Source organism: Pteropus alecto, unplaced genomic scaffold, assembly GCF_000325575.1.
Source record: "Pteropus alecto unplaced genomic scaffold, ASM32557v1 scaffold43, whole genome shotgun sequence".
NCBI lineage: Eukaryota > Metazoa > Chordata > Mammalia > Chiroptera > Pteropodidae > Pteropus > Pteropus alecto.
The window spans coordinates 6,259,506-6,272,257 of record NW_006435764.1 but is presented as its reverse complement, the minus strand read 5'-3'; the positions used below and the strand labels follow the sequence as shown (position 1 = coordinate 6,272,257).

Genomic DNA, 12,752 nt, shown 5'->3' with positions numbered 1-12,752 from the left:
GGGAAGAAAGGAAGGGAGAAACTAGACACACACAAAAAAAGAAGTGGGAAGGAGGGTGGGGACGGAGAGACACAGCAAGCCTGGAGTGGGGACTGGAGGGCTTGGAAGAGAAGGAAGGCAGGAGGGACAGAGGGAGGAAAAAGAAAAATTGAGGAAAATTAACGGGACGAGTAGTGGACACTTTACAAAACCCCCAGCCTTCCTTCCCGCCCAACCCCACCAAAATAAAACTACCCCCCTTAAAAAAATAAATCAGCCCGGGGCCGTGAGCACGTGCCCTGCCCGGGAGCGCAGAGCGGAGGGGGCCCGCCAGCCCCGGGGCTGATGGTACCGCGGCCCTGGCAGCAGGAGGAAGCGGACGATCGCGGGGTTTTCCTTTTTTTTTTTTTCTTTTTCTTTGTTTTTTTTTGCGTTTCCTCTTCGTGAGAGAAGTCTGAGGCAGCCAAGGGAGTGGGTCCCCAGGGCCCTGGCAGGGAGAGGGCCGCACCCTCCTCTCGGGCCCTCCCGGGAGGGGCAGCTGGCAGTGGGGCGCGGTGCCAGGGCCTCAGACGTAATACTCCTTGTCTTTGTTCTTCTTGGCCTTGCTGGGCGTCTTGGGGGCCGCCGGGGCCTTCTCTTTCACCACCGCCCCATTGCTCTGGGCCGAGTTACTGATGTAGTTCCGGCTCTGGTCCACCTGGTAGGAGCCCTCATCGCGGTTGCGGTACTTGTACATGGCGTAGAGGAGGATGAGGATGCAGAGCGCCGCGGCCGCCACGATGCCCACCACCATGCCCGTGGTGCTGCTGGACTCCCGGATCACCTCCACTGCGCCCGGCGGGCCCCGCTCCCCAGGCCCCGTGGGGTTGGCTGTGGGCAGATGGGGGAAGCCGGGGGCGGAGGTCACGCCGGGGCGCAACGGAGGGGGCCTCCGCGGCTCGAAGGACGTGGGGGCCCCGGGCCCCAGGGGTGGGTTCTCCAGCAGGGGCTGCAGCGGGTCTCGGTGGTTCATTTTGCCCGCTGGCAGGTTTGGGGCTGGGGCAGAGGGGACTAGCAGCACCCCAGGGGCGCCCGTGGCCCCATCTGTCCTGAGGTTAGGCCGGGGAGCGGGTTTGCGGGGAGAGAGGAGGGTGGTGCGGTCCGTGACCAGGGGAAAGGTGGTATAAAAGTCCTCGTCGTCCGTGGGGGGGAGGCTGGAGTCAAAGACCTCCCCGGATGCAAAGCCCGAGGCCTCGATGGGCTCTTCGCAGTCGCTGTCGTCCTGCTCAGCCTGGCACGGGCCCCCAGCGGGTGGGCGGCGCGCCGCGGGCGGGGGCAGGGTGTCTTGGGTGGCCCCCACGCCCGTGAGGAAGGGGTAGAAGGTGGGGGGTGGGGGCACGAAGGGGGATCGGGTGGCCACGGGAGGGGGGTCTAAGGAGTCCTCCGTGATAATGGGCAATATTAACTCTCCTCCTAGAACAAGAGAGAGAAGAGAAAAGAGAAGGCGTCAGCGAGGGCCAGGGCGCAGGCGGCCGCCACAGAGAGAGAAACAACAGCCTCACACACCCAAATCGGTTCCAATTGGCTTTGGCGGAGACTAGAGCGGGCTTCGCCCGCCCGCCAGCCGGCCGGAGCACTGCGCTTTAAGCGGGCAGCGGCTGGATGCCCTGGGCACCCCACGCACGGGCTCTGTGGCTCTCTGGGTTTTGGTCTTTTGTTTGTCTTAAGAAACCAAAAGGAACAGAAAGGAAAGGAAATCGAAAAGAAACGGAAAGAAAAACTCTACTGGTTTAAGGCTTTAAAAACAGATACAAGAGCAGCATTTAAACAAACCTAACGACAATATCTTTTAGGGTTTTTTTTCTAGATATTTCTCTTTTTTTGCTTTTGTTTTTTTTTTTTTCTTTTGTTTTTAAAAAAGAAGATAGCATACCACGGAATTCAGGCAACTTACATCAACAAATAGGCCGTGTGATTTTAGCATGAAGAAAAAAATTACAAACAGAGCTGTGTAAGCGGGTTCTCCCGGAAAAAAAATAAGAAAAAACAACTTTTCCGCACAACGTTTCCTATCTGTTTGGTATCTCCCTCCCTCGCTCTTCTCTCCCTGGACATCTTGCTTCCTCCTAAATATTCTCTCTCCTCCCTCACCCCTCGTTAAACTAACAAAGCTGAGATCCGCACAGTGCAGGCTGGCAGTGAGGAGCTGTTAGCAGTTGGTGTCAGCATGTAGGGCGGAGGGTGGTCGGTGGGAAGGAGGGCTTGGGGAAGAGGTACGCGACCTGGCAGCTATGTAGCAATTGCCACAGGGGTAGAGGACTTGGGAGGAGATGGTATGGAAAGGAGCTTTGCAAGTCGGCCATGTGGGGAGGAGAAATTGAAAGTGGGAGGTGACGAGGTCCATGAGGAAGGGTGGGCAAGGAGGAGACAGACACACTGGAGGAGGCTCTCGTCCTCCGGGACTTTGGGAAGGGTAGTGAGAAGCCATGTAGAGGCAGGGAGGTGAGGAGGGGCAGGGAGTGAGTGAGGGAAGGGGCAGGGGCGCATTCCTGAGCTATCCCTAACTCCCCAACTTTCTCTTTTTTCACCCTCCACCTCTGACCCCCACTGACTTCCCCCCTCCCCCTCCCCAGAACCCCCATGGGCCGCCAAGACCTGGCCAGGGCTTGAGTGCCTCTGGCTCTCTTATTATTGTTAAAACAATAATAAAACAACGGAAAGAAGAAGAAATCAAAAAAAGAAAAAAATACATACACAGCCATCTGGGAAGGAGGCACTTGCTAATTTAGGGCCCAGGGGAACTAGTGAGGAAGGCTTTGGGGGTGGTGGGGGGAGTTAGGTCTCTTCTCTCCCTAGGTCTAATAACTGGGGTCCCCTGAACAGAAACTGCAAGTCCCATCAACCCCAAAGAGTGAGAACTACAACTCCCAGTTAGCCCTCGGAGGGGTGTGGACTACAATTCCCATCAGCCCCTGAGTCAATAGCTACAACTCTCATCAGCCCACTGGGCCTCCTCTCAAACCAAAGTACCACAACCCACCCGTCGAGGGTGGAAGGAAGCTGGAGTCTAGTTCTAGGAGGCTGGTGTGAGCTAGAGGCTTTCTCTCTAGCTCTCTCTCCAGCACAGCCCAAGCCCTGCCCCCATCTGAATGCTTCTCCCTGGTCTCTGCAGGGCGCGGTCTTCACAGATCACACCACAAGCCCTCCAAGCCCTCCACAGGAAGCATCCCAGGGCTCCACTGCCAGGTCCCGCCTGACGCACTGCAGCCAGGCCAGCTGCTGTGCTGCTGTTTAAACACCTCCGCTGACCCTCCAGATCACAAGCTCCGGCAATCTGGCAGAGTCGTCCTTGGCCTCATGAGCCGACCCCAGCCAAAATCTTGTTATTGAACTTGCAGCTTTGCTGGATTCTTCAGGCTGTTCTTCCCAACAAGCTCCAATCTCCCAATGGGCGGGGACTCACCTGAACCCCAGACTGTGAAGTCCAGGGCTCCCGGCCCTCCGGGGGCTCAGCCACACTGAAAAACTTGGCCAAGAGCAGAGAAGCATGTTTTGTGGAGCTGGGACCACCCAACCCAGCTTTTTATGGAAGAGGATGCTGAAGCCTGGGGCGGGCAGAACTTCCCAAGGTCACCAGGTATCAGGCTAGGTGAACAAACAGACTGGCCAGTCCTTCTGTGGCTCTTGGTGGTTGGGGAAGGCCTGACTCATCTTCCCCATGTCTATAGTAACCTGCCAGGCAGCTTCTCTTACCTTAACCTGGGAGGCCATGGACATGTTGTCATTAATTCCTGTGTGACTGTGGGCAAGTTTCACTCTCTGGGTCTCAATTTCCTCATCTATAAAATTAAGGTATTGGGCTCCAGGCCCAGGGTGAGGCCAAGGCCTGGCTCTCATGGACCGATGAACATGATTTGTCCTCCCATTCCCATGTGAGCTTACACCCGCCAAGGATGGCCCAGCACCCTGGTTCCTGGATAAGGGACAAATGCAGCTCTCAGCGATGGGGAGGAGGCTAGCAGCCATTTGCATGGTGGCATCCTGGTCCCAATTAAGGTAGGACTCCCCTCCCTGCATGGGCCCTAAACACATCTGGGGTCCTCACTCCTAGCCCGCACCATCTGCCTCCTCCTGACCTTTGTCTTCTGCTCAGAACACCTTCCCCCTGGTCTCTGCAGGGCGCGGTCTTCACAGATCTGGTATCTCACTCATCCTTTGAATCTAGCTAAACATCTCCTCTTCCAGGAAGACTAAGTTTGGAATCACTGCCAAGAAAGGCCTAAGGCCCATCTGTCTGTCTCCCAAGCACCCAGCATTGGGCCTGGCACAGAGTGGGGGTTCATTGTGTTTTAACCGGGGAAGGGAAGACATACTCATCAAGCATTTCCTCTGAGGAGGGGAGGTGAAAGCCCCTCTTACAGGCTAGAGCAGCTGGGTTCTGAACATCCTTCCTCCCTCCCACCCCCCACCCATACCCCGTCGGGCAGCAGGCCCTGCTGAGAATTCAGCCTGGCAGGAGCCTTGCTTGCTCCACGGGCCCAGCTCTCACTCACATCTTGGCCTGGGCCACCAGTTACTCCTAGAAACTTCAGAATCAAGGCTTATCTTAGGCAGGGCTTGTGGTCCTCAACCAGCTGGCCCCAGCAGAATGCCAGGCCCAGGGCATAGGACCAGGAGGCCCTTGCTGGAGATGTATCATGCCCAGGAGAGGCTGATCAGGCTGCTGAGGACACAGACCTTGGCTCCCTATCCTCTTTCTCAGTCCCGGCTAGAACAGAGTGTGGAGGAGCTTCAGGCCTTGGACCGCAGACCAGTCCTGCCTGGCCTGAGACTCTCGCAACCATTTTGCCCCAACTTGCTGGTATTTTAGGTCCTTGGGACACACAGGTTCCCAGGTTCCACCTGTGCAGTCTCTCCGTCTCCAGAACGCCCCCAGCCCTTTAACCCCAGTTTCTTCTTGGTTTCTATATACTGGGTTTCAGCCTGGCCTATGCTTTTCTGGGGGCTTTCTCTGGGCCTTTATCTGCCCTCTTTGATAGCACCTCCTGAGGGTGTCCAGCCCTCACCCACGGCCCCTACACTGCCACGACTGCCCCTTGGTGCCCCCTGCTCGTGGCCCTGCACATCCAACTCCCACACCACTTCCTCCCCACACCCCTCACCAAGATATCTCCACATGATAACGTGCTTTGGAGACCCCACGCTGAATTCCTTCCCTGATGCTCACTCGAGCTGGCTTGGCCTCTGTGGCAGACAAGTCACATACAACATGGGTACTGGGTTTCCCTGGGGTCATACACCGGTCCAGGAATGATCAGGCATGCTGGCCCTGGTGAGAATCTAGCAGGGCCTGGAAGAGGGGTGGACCCCTTAGAGACTCCTGTGAAAGTCCAACTAGGGTCACCCTTCTCGCTCAGCATTTGGGGGTACAGACTCATGAAGATGCTGGTGCCTGGGACTCTGGGTCCAGCTCCACGTCAAGGGCGTACATCGGGATGGGGTACACCTGGGAGTCTGATAAAGACCCTAAGTGGCCTCCCTCTCCTCCCCCATTTCAGGCAGCAGCATTTGGGAAATACGGGTGCACTTATCACAGATGCCACCCACCCTCTGTTCAGAAACTGAATTTCAGTGTATGTTTGTCTCGCTTACTAGAGAGAATTCTATTCTGGCCAAGGACACCATCGGCCATTCCTGAGCATCCTTTCTCCTCCAGTTCCCTGCCTCTGGCAGCGACTGGCCCACTAAGCTGAGCCCTTTCTGCCTTGAGGGAACAAAAGACTGATTATAAATCTACCCAAGAACCCCATTCTCTCCCAAACAAAATGTGCCCACCCACAAAGGGGCGTCTAGAACTGAGGCTGCAGCAAGAAGGTCACTAGCCCACAGGGCATTTCAAGTAGATTGGAAGAAAGGCAGCTTCTTGATGTGGCCACAGCTCTGCAGGCACACAACTTGACAAACAGCACCTCTGTGCACAACGGGAGAAAGTTATCCTGTTCTCCTGGTGGACACAGTCCCACTCCAGGGCCCAGGACACGTGGCTCGGCAAGCAGGGCACTGGCTAGATTTCAGCCCTTACTCACCTGTTCCAGCAGAGCTTGTGCAACTGTGTACAGTGATCTGAGGGACGGTGCCCCTCGCCCCCACCTCCCCCCAGTGCAGCAAGGGTGGAGTCAAGGCCAGAGATGGAGGCACTCGTGTGTGCGTGTGCGGGAACACACCCTCTGAGGGTCTGTTTCTGTGCACAGCCATGTCTCTAAGCATGTCTCTACGAGCTCATCTGAACAGACATCTGTACATGCGAGGGAACCTCTGGGCCTGGGCCTGAGCTGGCGTGCAGGTACGCATGCATGGATGTGCCACTGAGAACATGTAAACATGCTACTGTGGGTGAACACACCCTCTGAGGGTCTGTTTCTGTGCACAGGCATGTCTCTACCCATGTGTGTGCCAGCTCATCTGAACAGACATCTGTACATGCGAGGGAACCTCTGGGCCTGGGCCTGAGCTGGCGTGCAGGTACGCATGCATGGATGTGCCACTGAGAACATGTAAACATGCCACTGAGCACACACGGTGTGCTTCCGGGAACGCCTCCTTCTCTCAATTCATTTTCTCCTTCTCTTGGGCAATGAGACTACATTTCCCAGAATCCCTTGCAATCAGGTGTGGCCATATGTCTGAGCAGTGAGCAGTACTGGCCCACAAAAGCCTCCCATCCTCCAGGTTCTTTTTTCTCCTTCCAGTGACTTTGCAAACCACATGCTGAAAATGGAAGAGCCACAAAATGGAAGGAGCCTAGATTCTCAAGGCACCCCTTGGGGCGGAGCCACCTGCTGGTCAGGAGCACCCAGGTAGGAAATCACCTGAGTGAGAAACTCCCACTGAGATTTCGGGGTCATCTGTTACAGAAGCGAATGTTCCTTACACAGATACCGCACAGGAAATGGGTGTCGCGAAAGCCTGTGGCATTCGTGTGACAGTCCAAGGAAACGGATTTGGCGGCTGGACAGATGAGGAACCATATAATGCAGCAGCAGGACACTGGGTCCCACCCAGAAAGCGGGCCATGCTGAGGCCGAGGCACTAAAGGAAAGTGCCAGGAAAGTCAGGGTGACAGTGCTGACTTTTACTTCCTGGTTTTAGTGACATATTACAAGAAAGAGACAAAATCAGGCAAGAATTAGTAGGTCTGCAAACAGATAAAGGGAACGGAGAGAGCCCAGAAATATGGGGCCAGCGAGTATCCGAAGAGCCACTGTTTCCAGACCCCAAATCACAAGAGAGAAGACTGAAAACGGCTTCGAGGGACAACGGCCCAGGGACGCTTCCGCCTCAACAACGGGCTCAGCCTTGCTGCAAGGGTCAGATTAAGGGTATGGCCTCCTCGCCAACGGTTTTAAGACTGCCCTCAAGACAGTCGCCACTAGACTGAGAGACAGGTATGCGGGCAGAGAAACAAAGAAATGAACGGGCTTAAGATGTCTGGGAAAGAACTCAGTGTGGTTGTCCGTTTGAAATTTAAAACAACCTCTGGGCCCCCAAATATGCATGAGCAGGAAGTGGGCTGTCAACACTCTAGGGACTCCCAAAGAGGACATTTTCCTAACACCACTTCAGAGATGGTCATGGAGGTTGAGGACCGGGAAGAATCTTCCAGACGGCAGCGCCAGGAGCCCACATAGAGAGTTTCTCCCAGACGGCAGAGGTGAGTTTTAGGATGAGACTTTGCACTGGGCGGCAGAGCCTCGCACACTGTGGCCGTGTGCTGGCTGGCTGATCGCCGCCTGCTAGAGGAACTGGAAGCCTCTGCGTGTCTCGTCCTTCTCTTTTTTGAATGGGAGGTGGTTTATTGTGTGGTTGTCTCTAGACCGCCATTGTATTCTGGGTGTGTATTGGGCTGTGGGCAGTGAAATCAATTATGCTTTTAGTTCATGGGTATCCAGACCACACATGAATAAGCAGGAGCCAGGTCTGAACCTGTTGGAGTGGGCCGCCATCTCCCAGACAGCCTCACCTTCGAGATCACTGCCCTAACTAGGTGGGGCTTTGGGGTGTCTCCCTTGCGGAGGGGTAAGTGTGCTCTGGGCGGGGGGCAGGAAGAGTGGAATGGATCATTGCTAACCTAAAGACCAGACCATAGCAAATAAATCTCTGGCTGGTCCCCAAACCTGTTTCTGCTTCCTCCTAGGGGCACAGCAAGGTCATATCTTCCAGCCCTCCTGGAAGCTAAGTGGTGGCCACGTGACTGAGCTCCGAAGGGCAATGGGCAGGAGAGACATGTATCTCTCCCTACCAGGCCTGGCCCGTAAAACACTCCCCTTCGCGACCCTCCCTGTTCACCCCGTGCCACCGCAACCTAGGAAGTCACTCTGCAAAGGTGATGCAGCTTCAAGATGGAAGGAGACTGGGCCTTGAATCAGTGCTCGGGGAAGAGCTGCCCGCCAATCAGGAACATGAGTTTATAACTTTACATGAAGGAGAAATAAATTTCCATGTGTTAAAACCACGACTGTTGTATGGTTCATTTGTTATAGCAACTAGGATCACCTTGAGACACTCTGGAGTCTGAACACATCTGCATCTCTGTGACATTTACCTCTGTAAATGTGCGGGTCTGAGCAAAGGTGTCCACGTGTCTGTGGAATTGAGCCTGTGGGCACCTCTGAGGGCCTTATATGCGTGTGCCTGGGGGGATGCCTCAGGAGGGGTGTACACATGTGTGCAAGTGCGTGAGGCTGCTTCCGGGCTCATGTGAATCTGAGTACGCGTGTATGCGCCCTTGTGGGTCTGAACATCTGTGTGTGCTCACTGGTGTGTGGACAAAGAGTCGTACATTTTACTGTGTCTGAACACGTCTCCGTGGCCTGAGGGTCTGAGGATGTGTGCCCTCCCACAGGCAGCCGCATGGGTACCTCTGAGCATGTGAGTAAGCGCACCTGCAGCTGTGAGCGCCTACGTGAGCCAGGGTCGACCTGAGAGAGAGTGTGCGTGTGTGTGTGTGTGTGCGCGCATGCACACGGGCACCTCTGTGGGACTGAGCATGTGCATGCATGCCTCCGGGCAGTGTGTGCGTGTGTGCGTGTGTGCGTGTGTGTGCGCATGTACACTGGCACCTCTGTGGGACTGAGCATGTGCTTGCATGCCTCCAGGCGCCTGAGCCCGGTGTGCATCTCCAAGCACATGGGCATACGTGCAGAAATGAGCCTCTGTAGGTCTGAATGGAGGCGGGCCTGAGGCTCTAGCATGAGCCGTTGTAGGAGGGAGAGGGTGGGTCTGTGAGTCTGACGAATGCACGCATGTGCTCGGAGCCCTGGGTCTGGGCACATGCAGCCTCTGAGAATGTGTATGTATGTTCCTTGCAGGTCTCAGCACACAGGTGCACACAGCACACATGGGCATGCCTCTGTAGGCGTGAGAACACATGTGGCACCCAAGGACACCCCTTTGAGGATGTGCGTGCATCTCAGTGGATGTGAACATATATAATGTACAGGTGACTGTAGGTCTCAGTTCGTGTGTACACTTGAGTGGAGTTGTGACACATGCATTTCTGTGAGCCTGTGCACCTCCCCGAATTCATATCATACACATGTGCATGTGTGCATCTGTGCCTCAATGGCTCTGAGCACACGTGTGTACATACTCAAGCCTGAACGTACATGTGCACTGTGAGTGAAATATGCAAGTGCTCCTATAAGTCTGAGCATGTGCATGTGATTCTGAGCATCTGGTGTGTGCCTCAATGGACGTATGTGTGAGTGAGCCTCCGTGGGTTTGCACATGCAAACGCCTTGGTGCATTTAAGACACACTGCATGTGTGAAGCTTTGTGCGGCTGAGCACATATGTAAGTGTGAAACTCTGTGAGTCTGAGCAAGTGGACACCTGGGAGTCCACACCTGTATGCACATATAGTTAGAGCTCTAAGCACACCTGTGTGCCTCTGTGAGACTGCGCACGTGTGTGTACGTTTGTGCTGCTGTCGGTTTCAGCAGCCATTCTGTGCATACAGATTTCTGGGGCTCTGAGTACGTGTGTGTTTCTTAAGGTCTAAGCATGTGTGAGCCTCTGTTGGTCTGGGCACAAACGGCGTGTGCTCTTCTAAGTTTGAATGTGCATACCTGTGGAAGTGGGCACGTGGGTGAGCTTGCTGGGAGGTCCGTAAACGTGCATGTGGATGTACATGTGCGTGCCTCTGGTCAGATACGTGTGTGCATACAGACATATGTGCATACAGATGTGTGTCTCTGGGGGTCTGAGCCTGGTGTGCACATCTGTGTGTCTCAACAGATACAAACTCAGATACCTACAGGGGCCAGGACCGTACACCATGTGTGGGCCCGGCTGGCTGAGCCAGCAAGGGGTGGCGGGTCGTATTACCAACTATGCAGTGCCCAGTCCCCTAAAGGCACTCTCACGCACAGGAATTTAAACACCGTGTCTGTTTTTGGCCAGGTTGCCAACCTCGGGTAAAGTAATTGTGTTAGATGATGGTCTCACCAAGGCGGGGGAGGGGCTATGGAGCCTGGGGCCTGTGGAGGGGTCCAGGTCATGGGGGACGGGGAGGTGGGGAGCAGGGATGAGCCCAGGCCTCACACCTGGACCCAGAGAGGAGGGTCTGGCAGGTGGGAGAGATGCAAATGCTCTGGGCTCAGACCCTGCGCAGCCCCTCTAACACTGACCCTGGAGCCCAAGGAGGCCTGGCCTCTGCTAGAGAAAAAGCCCCCTGTCCTGGGGGCAGAGGGGGGACACCAAGTAGCGGGTGGCATGGTCTAGATAAGCCTGGGGGATGCCGGAGTCATCTTGGTCCTTGCCTGGCCTCCCACCAGGATGAGAATCCAACTTTAAGCATTTCAAGTGGCACGAATGTGAAAGTACAAATGTGGGGGACAGCTGTGGCTTCTGTCAGTTTCCTCTGGGGGCTCAGGCGAGCACTCTGCCTTCCTGCCCCCTTATTTTTAAAGCTGGGTACCAGGCTGGCCCACCGACCTCTCCAAATTCCAATTCCACCCTCCATCCTCCCATCATGTACTTGGCCCTTTTCCCAGGAAGATCTGCCCAGCGATCAGTGTGGCCACTTAGGCTCCTCCCTTCGCTCCCTTCTCCCACGCCGGGCCCCTAACAAAATCTGGGGCTGGGGCTGGGGCTGGGAAGCTAGAACGTCGGCTGACAGAGCGTGGCCCCGGTGTGGCCCAGTGCGTGCTGCTCGTCCCTGCGTGGTGGCCATCTGGGGCCCAGGGAGAGCAGACCTCTCACCCAGGAGCTCCCATCCCAGTGTTGAGCACGGTGACACGCATGAGAACATATGTCGTGGGGCCAAGCAGCACCCTTTCCTCATGACCCACACAGCCCCTTGTCCTCAGAGCCCTATCCCGGGGCTCCGCTGGGGCCATCCATCCATCACGGCCACTCTGCCAGGCCTGGGCTAGAGTCTGCTGTGTGCACGCACCCTCGGGAAATCCCAGGAAGTGACCAGTCAGAGGGACAGAGCGGAGAGAAGGCGGAGTGCGGTGTTGAAGGGGCCGGAGGCCCCGAGCCTCCCGAAGGAGTGCAGGGGTGCGCTCCTGAGTCCCGATCGCCCAGTGAGATGGAGGGAGCACCCCTGAGCAGAGGGGCCCCCACAGTGGAGGGTGTCTGTTCCAGAAAGCACAGGCCCTTGGCTGTGGACAGGGAGGCTTTTCCAGCCCAGCAGCCCAAGCTCCCCCAGTGCCTCAAGGCCCAGGACCACTGGAAAGGACCCCCGCAGGTTTGGTCTACTCGGGGGACACAGAGGACAGTCGGGCCTCAGCTTCTGGGTCTGGAGGCCTGCGCCCTAGGAACCTCCCGTCCTTGGTCTCTGGAACCTGAGCCTCTGCCCCAAGAATCCACAGTCCTGGCTCCAGCCACAGTCCTTCCACGGTTCCAGCCCACCCTTAGCTTGAGCGTCCCCTCTGGGGAGAGCAGACCCCTCAGGCCCACACTCGAGGTCAGAGTCACAGTGTGCATCCAGGTCACACTGCCTACCTCGGCTACCACATCACCTCGCCAGCCCTACAGGTACCTGCCGCAACCTCCAGCCTTCTGGTGCCAACAGCCCAGGTGCCACTCACTGCACGGTAAGGGGGAAAAGTCTCTGGGACCCCAAGCGTGGGAATGTCTGCTCTCACGGGCTCGTCCAGGCTGCCCCCGAGGCCCACGCTCCCTGCTGGGAAATCTGGCCACCCCCAGTCCTTCCTCCACCCTCACTGCCAACCTCAAACACCAGGACCTCAGCTCCTCTTGGCCACCCACTCGGATGAGCAAATCCTCCAGCCCCTGCACCACTCCCCACCCCACGCTTCTCAGGTGGCCCTCAAGGCTCCCCCCTTGACTACAGCCGGAAGGAGCAAGTAGGGGCCTGGAATGTCACCTCTCAGGATGCCTTCCCTCCCAGCCCTGCTCTCCAATGATAGCAACTCTCCTATGAGAAATCTGGGCCAGACCTCAGGTCCCAATCTCCCCAGGGGACCACGCGGCTGACCAAGAGGTACCTCCCACCCAGCTCACTGCTGGGCACACTTGCTGTGCAGCAACTGCCCCAGCCTGGCCTGGCAGCCCGGGCAGAAAGTCCAGCCGCCACCCTGAGACTGGGAATGAGGAGGGTTCCTCCTCCGCTAGTGACCAACAGAACACCAGGCCCAGGGGCTGATGGGAGTTGTAGTTCTGGACCAAAGAGCTGATGAGAGTTGTCGTTCCTAAACCTGCATTCCCCATCCTCCCTCCTCCAGGACTCATGGGAGCTGCAGTTACTCATCTTTCTAGGGAAAATCC

At 56.4% G+C, this 12,752-nt stretch overlaps 1 protein-coding gene across 1 annotated transcript in view; it reads right to left on the bottom strand.

Moving 5' to 3' along the window:
* Window positions 1-544: 544 nt before the first annotated feature.
* Window positions 545-12,752, bottom strand: part of NRXN2 (neurexin 2) — a 93,349-nt gene continuing 81,141 nt past the window's right edge. The window contains exons 21-22 of the mRNA XM_006911330.1: window positions 2,110-2,164; window positions 545-1,431 (exon numbers count right to left, since the gene is read on the bottom strand). Of these exons, the coding sequence (XP_006911392.1) occupies window positions 545-1,431; window positions 2,110-2,164 (942 nt within the window). The remainder of the gene's footprint in view (window positions 1,432-2,109; window positions 2,165-12,752) is intronic.